At 37.9% G+C, this 11,627-nt stretch overlaps 1 protein-coding gene across 1 annotated transcript; it reads left to right on the plus strand.

The window, feature by feature from the left end:
- Window positions 1-10,281: 10,281 nt before the first annotated feature.
- LOC141402919 (uncharacterized) lies at window positions 10,282-11,009 on the plus strand. The gene is made up of 2 exons (XM_073985046.1): window positions 10,282-10,403; window positions 10,460-11,009. Exons 1-2 carry the CDS (start codon window positions 10,282-10,284, stop codon window positions 11,007-11,009), a joined length of 672 nt encoding a protein of 223 aa, XP_073841147.1.
- Window positions 11,010-11,627: the final 618 nt, after the last annotated feature.

Raw genomic sequence — 11,627 nt, forward strand, 5'->3', positions numbered from 1 at the left:
AATATGTAGAACACATATCTGTAGCCATCTAATAGCTTGCTAGAGTGAACTCACATAAGCCGGGGCGATTTGAAACCCTTAATAGGCGCGTCGCGTTTCTAATTCCTGGGATGGTACTGAGCACAAAAGTCCAATAGACCATATGTCTACGGTGAAAATCGAGTCTACCGCCATTTTTATTTCCAAATTAATGGTGATGAGAAATTAAAGATAATATCGATTGCTATCGATTTTTTGAAATGAAATATCGAAAATATCTAATGTTGGGAATATCGATAGTTTGCCAGTTCTATTTTAGACCCCAAGTATGTTTAGACGAAATCCGATTCCGACTATTTGGAGTTGATTTTGCCATGCCGTCCGTCTGTTTGTCTGTCTAGATGGAGCGCACGACAACTTTCGCAGCGATTAACTGATTTGGTCCAAAATTTGGCTTTCGTAATATTTTGTCCCAACTTAGTTTAACTTCGAAGATGGGCTCCTCCACAAAAGTTCAATTTTTTTTTTTTGCAAAAATTATGCACCCGATAACTCTCGAAGGGACTAGCCGATTTGGTCCATACTTTGCAGATCGTAATATTTCTACCAGACATAGATAAAGTTGGAATATGAACAATATCGATTCGCTCCTTCGGGTACCCACCACACAAAATTTCGGAAAAGTGCAGTTTAAGACCTCCTCTTGAATCGCTGTCCCCATTACGATGGGGCAAGTTTTTTCAGGGGCAAGTCCATACTTCCTGAGAAAATGACCTGAAATCTGTAGAAAATACGCTATGGTACCATGTGTTATGGATGGAGCGCGCGGTAACTCTCGAACGGATAAACCGATTCGATCCGAAATTTTGCAATCTTAATATTTTGCCCAAAGTTAAATCAAGTTCTAAGACGGACCTTATATGTTCACTCCTTTGGGTACCTTCCCAACAAAAGTTCAAAATCTTTGGCTAAATCTCGACAAATCTCGAAGGTCCATATTTTGGACATCGTAATATTTCAACGAGACATGGATCAGGTTAGAATATGGACTGTATATGTCAACTCCTTCGGATACCACCTCCCACACCAAATTTCGGAAAAGTGGAGGTTAGGACCTCCACTCGAATCGTTTTGATTTTTCTTGCAACAGGTTGCACTCAATACCCCTGTTACGATGGTACAAGTTTCTTCAGTGGCATGACCATACTTCTTGAGAAAATTACCCGAAAACTGTAAAATCCCCCTACGGCCAGCATGTGTAGTGGCTGGTGCGCCCGACAACTCTCGAACCTAATACCTTGTTGGTTTACACTTTGAATATTGTAAAATTTCTTCTGATATAAAATGAAATTCGAAGATGGTGATTATAGGTCCACTCCTTCCGGTACCTTCCCCACAAAAGTTCGAAAATATTCGCTAAATGGTAAGCGTAATATCTGATAAACGGATCAACTGATTTGGTCCAAACTTTCGATTTCGAAATATTTTGTCCAAACTTAGTTTATGTTTAGAAGTGTGGGGTACCATCCACACAAATGATCAACATTTTTTAAAGTGCGGTTAAGGGTCTGTACGATAATCCTTTGGAAATTTTACCGAAGGTACTACTAGCAGCCCGTTTTACAGCGTTTTATCGAATGCTGAAGTTAGCTCAGCCGTTGCCAGGTTCGATTCAAGGGTCCACAAACCTTAAGTAAAAGATTATTTAGGTATTTTCTTAGATATGGTTGGCGATAAGCTGATGTTGTAGTGTGAGTTGGTTATGTTGGGAACAGCCTCGGTTGATGTCGTTTCTAGTTGGTTCGTATCGTGTAGGTGTTGGTCGGCTCGCACGGGATGGAGTTAGTCGTTGATAGTCGGTCGACAACACTCGGCTCAGATGGGCGATACTGCCATCGGCAATATTCGATTTGATAGTACTCAGGATGGCGAACTCGGCAGTACTCAGGCAATGCTCGTAACGGTAGTCCTTGCTCGGCAACACTCGGGTCGGCAGTACTCGCTCGATAATAATCGGCTTCGCAGTACTCGGGATGGGAACTTGGCTCGGCAGTACTCGCTCGGCAATACTCGCTTTCGGAATGCTCGGGTCGGCAGTCGGTGGATTGGATCGGGTTTCCGGCTGGGCGTCGTTCGGGTGAGCGGTAGTGTGTCGATCGGCTGTGCAATTCTGGAAGGAAAAAATCGAGTATGGTTATGTAAGAGAGCGAGCGAATCGCAAAGAGCGAACGTGTCGCAGAGAGCGATCGAATCGCCAGGAGCGAACTAATCGACAGGGAGCGAATAAATCGACAGGGAGCGAACGAATCGCAGTGAGCGAACTAATCGCAAGGAGCAAACGAATCGACAGGAAGCGAACGAATCGCAGTGAGCGAACTAATCGCAAGGAGCAAACGAATCGAAAGAAGCGAACAGATCGACAGGGAGCAAACGAAAATTTGGAGGGATCATTCTATGGAGGGTATATAAAAACATGGAACAATACCGGAAATTTTCGGGTGGGAAGTTTTATACCACCAACGGAGACTAAAGAAGCGAACAGATCGACAGGGAGCAAACGAATCGCAGGGCCGACGGCTGTTGTTAGATTCGGTTCAAGTGACTGCGGTCAGTGCCTCACGTCTTCTCTTGTACTTCGTTTAACGCCAGCAGTCGACAAATTCAGAGACGAATCCCCAACACCTTAGCCCTCTAGGTTTACGGAGTGAATGAGAATTATTTTTATGGCGAGTCAACAGGAAAAACACTGAACTCAACATTCGCTTTAGTGCGACAGTACAAATCAGGAATAGGTAATACCAGAGATATGTGTAATGTGTATAGTGGTGTTGTCTCTACTGCAGTAGTGATACATTAGGGTGGATAGTATTTATGGTAGGTAGAACCATAAAGTAGCGGTCACGTTACAAGTCCATGTTTCCTGACATAATGGAGAGGAATGACTCCCAAAATAAGACACGCTTCCACAATGGACAATGTCAATCCATTCCTTTAGGCAATGCCGACTGACACTTTTTTACTAGTTTTGTGCGTTTGTTCGAAAGATATTATTCACCCCAATATAAATCCGTTGTGAGAAAAGAAGTTATGCCCGTTTAAACATGAAAACAAACAAGTAAGAAAAGCGTAAGTTCGGTCGGGCCAAATTTTTTATAACCTCCACCACGAACTGTATTGAAGTGCATAGGAACAATTAGTTTTATTTCGTTTATGAAAGTACTAAACTTATTGCAGGATATCTCAACAGATATCTCAAAACATGGACCAATATTTACAATTTTCCGAATTGAGCGAAATGCATAAAATTGGACCAAACCGACCAGACCTAAACCTGGATATTCTGGATTTGAATAGTTAACAACATCAGGAGCACCGTTCTATGGAGGCTGTATAAAACGTTAACCTGTACCGATAAATTTCTGGAGGAAAATTTCGTAACTCCAGCGTAGTGTTGAATCAAAAATCTCAATGGTTTGGCTGTTATAAGCCAAAATATCCAAAAACATGGATAAAAAACTTCAAGTCAAAATCGGGAAGCTCGATTTTCACCGTAGGCTTTTTTGCTCAGTACAATCCCGGAAACCAGAGACGCAACGCTCCCGGTTAGGTTTTTTTCTTTCCATACAAATCGCCCCGGCCTAACGTACATATGTATAAGCAAAATATGGAAGGAAAACAAATAATCTTGATTTTGTTTTTGTTCGCTTTTCAAAGATGAACTAATTTAATTTACAGCTTGACTGATTCTGCTATATGTCTGTACGTCTGTGAGCAAAATATTGCGAAAAATAAGCTTCGGTTTTCCCTCCACTTATGTCACCTGAAATAGGAAAATCTAACACTAACCTCTCTCTCGCTGACACAATGTTGTGAAATTTTGTCATTACATGAGAGAAAATTTAACTACGTTGTTGTTTATTTATTCATTTATCTATCTTTATTTAATTTATTGTTTTTGTTGTTGTCGTTTTTATAAACAACTTCATGGTCGAGTTCATAATGATGATAATGATGTTGGCGATGATGTGGCATTTTCTATATTTAGAAATCTTGGTAATATTACAGCTATTATCTGTCTGACTTGTAGATACTAAGAATTTGTCTAATGTTATATTACATTAATACATCCATATTTACAGCGGTTACTTTTGAAATTATAATGGCAATGTAACAAATTATATCTGTATAAATAATTATAAAGTTAATTTACTGTAAACAAGGTATCTGGTAACAATAATAAACAGAAATTTTACGGAAATTCCATTATAAGAAACCTGAAACTATTATAGACAACTGAGAACGACGTTAAGGGGTTATGGCCACTTACAAATTTTACAAAATCAAAAATTTTTGTATTGGCTCATTTTAAAGTACAGGTAGAATAGAATATGTTCCAAGAAATGTCGAGTCGATCAGACAAAAGTTAGCTGAGATATGCGAGTTAGAAAGAGAAATTTCATTGTGATTTGTACATAACATCGAAGTTTTAAACGCGGTCTTCTCGAAATGGCATTTTTGAATGCGGTACCCATTGTAGCTCGAAAACGTATGATCCGATCTTCATATGTTTTTGTGGGATTAATACACATATCGACACCTCCAAATAATAGTATGCTAAGTCTGAAAAGTGAGTTTTGCAGGAGAAGCTCTCAAAGTTTACAGTTTTCTTTGACCGTCACTACTATTCTGAGTAAACATTTGTTTATAACTTCTGTTCGGATTGACCGATCATTACCAAAATTTGACAGAATTTAGGTTAAAGGACGTAAAATGTAAAAATGTAAAGAACTTGAAAACATGCTAAGTCGACTTAGCATACTATTGTTTGGAGGCGTCGATATAAAAAGCTTGTACTTAAGCGAGAGTCTTTAAAAAAATTTTTTTGACTGATTTATGGCGAACAAATGTCAATTTATTAGTTAAAATCGAAATGTTGAGTTTGGCAGTTCACATTTTTCTAAAATGGATATTTTTAATTCCGATTCGCTTAAGTATAAAATTATTAGGCTCTTAATGATCTCACAAAAATACATTCTTTTCGGTTTATTCGTTTTCGAGCTACAGTGGGCACCGCAAACAGTGTTTCGTACGCGGCCATTTGTCAGAAAATTGTGCAATATGTTAAAAACAAAAATCCGAAAGCAGCTCAAGGTGCGATCTATCAGATGAAAACAAAATCTTAAAAAAAGTGTGAAAAAATCCATGAAAAATGTTATTTTTCGTGCTCAATAAGTGACCATAAGCCCTTAAATTCGCTCGAGCGGAACTTTATATATCTTCCACCAATTAGCACCCGTTCGTCTAAGAAAGTACTAAGGTTAAGGTTAAGGTCTAATCCGTGCAGGAGCAGAATATCTTAGCAAATGTAACAAAACCATTTAAAATGCTAAGATGGGGGCGCCATTGTTGTCCTTTCCAAAACAAGGACCAATATTTGCAATTTTCCAAATTGAGCATTTATGTATATCACAAATGTTGCCAAATATTTCATATTCCATTTTAAAAAAAGTGCTAAATTTTTTTTCGCGCTACATCAAAGATTTTTTGTACATAGGTTAAGAAACAAATTCTCAGTACGAATCCGCTCGCGAGCCAGTTTTTTGTTGATGCGGACAAAAGTTATGGCGGTTTTAGTTTCGTTTTAAAGAAAAAATTATTATGAAAACGCTAAATATTTTACCGCGAGCAATTGCTACTAAAAAGTTATCTGGAAGTGGCTTGAGTTAGTAGATTGCATAATATTTGTTAAATGTAACTCAGTACTCGCGAAATGTATAATAAATTGATAAATTATTGAATGTAAGTCAACTTTTTTCAAAATAAAGTTCCATTTACCCGCTGTAAAATTACGAAAAAATTCGTATGGAAGCAAAACATCACGACGAATCAAATGAGACTAAAATCATACAGATTGGTATTATAGTTTCTCCGTCACAGCCAAAATAAACACATATTTTGGTTTAAAAAATAATTTTTTGTTTGAAACAATATTTTTTCACATTCATTATGTAGTATAAAATTTTGGAAAAATCTATAGGAATACTTCCTTCATTTTGCTTAAATCTCCCACTAAAATATACGGATTTTGCTTTATAGACATTCATATAAAAGCTTTGCTATTGAGGAAGATAATTGAGTTGCTGAGGATATACCTCAAGGCTTCTGAAATGGAAATAGAGCTCAAATAACCCATTTTAATTTATATGCATTTTAAAATACGTGTAAATTGCGTAATTATCAAAATCATTTTGTCCGCATGTGATTTTCAAGTACAGCAAGACCATATCATTTAATTTGTATATATTTTTCGAAATTTAATTTGGAGGCTAAGATGTAGCATCGGCTGCATCTTAGCATTAAAAAACCTATAAAATATCGCTAATTTGCGCAAAGTGCATACAATTTTTGTCCGCATCCGATTTCAATGTCCACCATGAAAATCTACATCGATATATATCTATCTGAAGACGATCAATCAAGAACCGTGGATGTAGCATCACACACTACTTTTTGGGATAAAATGAATGTAGCTTCCTTATCAGTGAAGTTTTCAAATCTCTGTTTCCGCTAAACCGAAGATGCTGCACTAGTATTTTCATTGCAGTGGAAACGATCAGCAGAAAACGCGATAAAATACGCGATATTTTCAAAAACAATTTTAGGTGATTTTTCTACTTTGGAATTTCTCGTAACTCGCGTTTTAGTAGATGGATTTTCACGGGGAATAATTTATTGGATCCGAAACGTAAAAAACTAAGATGTGCAACCAAATACGAGGAATTCGAATGACAATTGTAAAAATTAGGCCCGAAAAATATAATTTTTAGGAAATTGTTCGCACAAAATTTCCGTATTTGGATGTAGATTTCTATGAAACTGTGTAGACTACATTCACGACACATGTATCAAATAACTAAGAATTGCGAGTTCTACAATCCTATATACGATTTTTTGAAAAACCTGTTTGCGGAATGAAATTAGAAGAAAATGTCAAAAAACACTGTAAATCTGGCTTCAAAATGTCAGCATCATTTAATGGTAGAAGCAGATCAAATTATGAAAAATAATACATTAGTGACATGATCCTTATTTAGTTTGCTTCTACTTTTACTTTGACAGGAAAATCGGGAAAAGTTTGGTTTATTCACAAATCAAGAGAAAACAAAAAAAGACACGTTGGCTTCAACCCATTTTTACAATTTTTTAACATAAATATAGCCACAGCTTCCACGCAAATTAACTTTTGATGTCAATATTTTTTGCCACGTCCAAAAACATCTCATTTTAGCCAAAAACATTTAATTTGTATAATATACAATCACAAGTCGCGTGTTCTAAAAGGGTAAACCTTGGCTTCAGCTATGTTAAATTTTCAAAAATATTGGTGATATATATCTTCTGACAACACAAAACAACAAACTCAATTCGAAAATTATACAAAAAATAACCCTCGAAACACATAAAATTGGGCAATACCGGTTAGACTACCATCTGGATATACATTAGGGCGGTCCAAAGGAACATTTTCACGAATATTCTTTAAAATCCGCATTTATGGATTTATCGATGCAATTTTTTACTGGTTCATTGTTGCGGCTATAGAACGAATCCTACAAAAAATTGTGAAAATCGCACCCGATTTTAGTATAGATACGATAGGCCGATTTAAGGTATCTTGGTCCAATATAGCTATACCATAATCAGATCCGATTTTCTCAATTTTTTGTAGTATTCGTTTTTTAGCCACATCATTGAACTGGTAAAAAGGTATCGATCGGACCATAAATACTGATTCTTTGGGCCGCCCTAATATACATATATGGATTGTTTTTTGCGAGTAAGTTTTTTAACTCCAACGAAGACTAAATACAGATTTCAAAATACCAAAAATCGGGACCTACATGAAAATGTCGACCTATACTGATAACTCTGTTCTGGAATATTTTAATTTCATCCATTTCGGTTTGATTATTACGCTGAAACCTTCAAAATACCGAAGATAGAGAGGTACCCTTCTATGAGACATATATGAAGACGTGGACATATATTTTTGCAAATATCAAAAATACCACCGCATATCAGCGTATGGCAGGAAAAACTACTATGAAATACGGTGTAATTTTTTCTCTATCGCGAAAAAAGATTCCGCACCAAATGCATTGAAGTTCAGTGATGCATTATTTAATTTTATTTGTTAAAATGACATATACGCTTTCCGTAATAACTTATTAATAGTTTTAATCTAATTTAAAATCAGTATCGAACCATTCTTGACCAATTTGTCTTTTGGGTTTGTATTTAACAAAAATCAACAAAATAATTGTAAATATGAACATTTTTTATCGATTGAAAAAAATGTATTCAACAATTTTTTCATCAAGAAAATATTTTGTTTTTATCAAGCACAATGTGGAATATTTTGTTAAATATTTTTCTCAATATGTGAAATATTTTATCAGTTGTATTTTTAGGCCCATACCTATATACGGACGTAAACCCAGGACGTGTGTGGTGAAAAAAGTAGAACACATGTATTCTTATGAGAACTACCGAAATACGTCGAGCGTATACTTTTTGTAAGTTGGAAAAGTTTAACTTTGACAGAACGTTATTGTTTGTATGTGTGTGTGTTTTGTATTTTGAAAACAAAAGCCAAACAAAACATTAAATACAATTCATTGCAAAAGAAAATTATTTGTTTTGCGAATGAAAACTTTTTATTAAGATTCGGTCGCGGATTTTGTGTTATAAATGTGATTTGGGACTCAACGTATTTGGGTAATACGGACGCTCAGAGAGCGTTGTTTTGGTAGGTTGGTGAAATATTTGTGTACGTGCCGTCGTTATTTAGGTTTAGCAGTTACTAAATAATTTTATCGAATTTTGTCAATATGAAAATTTTTTATCGCCGGAAAATCGATAAATTTTTGATTGAATCTTTGAATTTTTTATCAAATGGCTAAGAATTGTTTCTTTGGGGGATATATGAACTTGTGGGAATATTTTATACCGCCGCCGAAGACTAAACATCAAATTTCATACATTTCGGTTTAATAATGACGCTTAAACCTTCAAAATAACGAAAATCGTGAGGATACGTTCGATGGGGGCTATATTTAGACGTAAACCTATAGCGACAAATTTCGGGTGGAAAGTTTTATACCCTCAACGAAGACTAAAGGTCAAATTTCTACCATTTTGGAGAGATATTGTGGCCACAACCTTAAAAATACTGAAAACCGGGAGGTACCGTTCTATGGCGGCTATATGAAGACGCTATAAGTCCGTCAAATTTCTGGTGCAATATTTTATTCCCTCAACGATGACCAAAGGTCAAATTTCAGCCATTTCGGTGGGAGAATGTGGACCAAACCTTCAAAATGCCGAAAACGGGGAGGTATTCTTCTATGGATGCTATATGAAAAAGTGGACCTCTACCGGAAATTCGCTGAAGAAATATATTATATTATTGTAGACGACATACTAAATTTTAGCCATTTCGGTTCGGTAAACATTAAAAATATTCATATAATGGGAGCTATCGTTCTATGTGAGCTATATCAGATAGTGGACCTAATACCTAAGCAGCAAGTTGGGAGGTATCGTGAAAACGTGGACCTATACCGACAATATTTTATACCCCTAGTGAAGATGAAATACCAAACTTCATAAATATCGGTTCAATAACTCCGCCAAAGACGGGTTCAAGCCCGGTTGCAAAAGGAGGAGGGAATTGTCGCAAATCCAGGAGGTGGACTGATTGTTCTACAATCCACCTTAGGACTAGTGACATATATACACTTTTAAGATCAAGGTAGTGGAAGTTGTGCCGAGGATCTAAATGGCCGACAAGTGTCTAAAGAAGTCTGGTCGCTAGCAATTCCACCTCGACGCCATGGCACGGGTCGAGTTGTACTTACTATTAGCCCAGTCTGCGCATGCCGTCACTGCGTACGCTGGAACATCCCCTACGGCTCACTTGTGGGAACTACGCATGGATATAAATACAAATAAAAACAAGAAAGAAACGCCTCGGTTGCAGTCTGGTAACTCTTTCGAGGACGACCTTTTAGCATCCAGCCAGGAGCTGGTAGTTGGCCAACTAAGTGTTGTCAGTTCTGGCACACTTCATCAAGAAAATAAAAAACAGCAACTCTGACCGTTTCTGAAGATAGTCAACCTACCCAAACAAACAAGAAAAAGAAAAGTCGGCTGACGTTCGGAAGGCTCTGTACCAGAAGGCAAAATTCATTCTCGGCAAGATTGGCAAGAATGCTGCAAATGGTACAGTCCACGAACGAAATGAGGCGGACAAGATCACAAAAAACCAAAATCGTCGAGGAATATGAGAAAGACAAAACCTCTAAACCCGATGATCGCCCTACTTCCTCCAAGCGAGAACGTCCCCGGACAGAGGACAATAAGCCCGCTAAAAGGAAGAAGCTAAAACACAATTCTACTGCCTCTTCAACAATAAAAGGCCCTTCAGCGAAGACGTTAAGGACAACCTGATGGTTGCCGTGGCAAATGACAAGGGTGGAAGGCTGTCCCCTATCACCACTGCGGAATGGGGCATGGTAGAAACCAAGTTATCAGAACAATTTTTGGAACATGTTCTCACAAACGTAGATTCTCTCGTGCCCCATTTCGTCGCCAGCGAGTTTCATCGCGGTTACAGGGTAATCAAATGCATGGACGAGTTCTCAAAGGAATTCTTGGAAAGATGCATGGCTAAGATCAGCGATGGCTGGGAAGACATCAGCCTGCGGCTGATCCCAGCCCAAGAAATCCCAATGAGACCTCGTGCCAGAGCTTGGTTGCCCAAAATAGATTGCGACGGCCCGAAACTGCTACAAGGTCTGGCGAAGATAAACAAAGATGTTCCAATGGACGATTGGTCCTTAATCGCCACTGAACCACACAACAACAACAACAACAGTACGAGTATGAGTTTGGTTCTCTCGATAACAGAGGCTGGAGTGGAGGCACTAGAGAGAGTCGGCAATAAATTATTCTTTTGGCGTAAGTGAAGCCAAAGTAAAGATCCTACGCCCTCATGCCCCGAATGGAGAAGACGATGAAGATGACATCGACGACGCCGGAAAGCTGATGCACAACATGCAGCTAGACGGGCCATCCACATCATCCCCTCAATAAAATGATGCTTAAGATTGTGCAGATAAATCTGAAGCACTCTAGGGTCGCTCCAAATAACCTGCGGGCCCTTCTAGTGGAGGAGGACCTAGACATAGGCATTATTCAAGAACCCTATGTTGATGAAAACGAGGTCAAAGGTCTAGATAATAGAGGATACAAAACAATTATCGTGAAGGATAACGGTAAGCCTAGATCATGCAGACCTATGTCGCTTGTGCCTGACTCTAAAGACCCATGCATGAAGTCAGGTAGGTGAATGCCATCAATTAATAGCTAGCTGTACTCCAGGTCATATGTCCAACATTAACACGTTTTTGGAATATCATAACCGATCGGTGTTAGGATTCTAATGCTCATCATGAGTCCTGGCATTCGTTGCTAGGTAATAACCAGATGGGCATTGCGCTGGCCGGGAATATTGGTAGCTGTACTGTTTGCACGACCATTGAGAACGCCCTTACCAGCGGAGAGTGCCATAGTTCACCAGACGT

Source organism: Musca autumnalis, unplaced genomic scaffold (assembly GCF_047663935.1).
Source record: "Musca autumnalis isolate F117 unplaced genomic scaffold, ASM4766393v1 scaffold_4, whole genome shotgun sequence".
NCBI lineage: Eukaryota > Metazoa > Arthropoda > Insecta > Diptera > Muscidae > Musca > Musca autumnalis.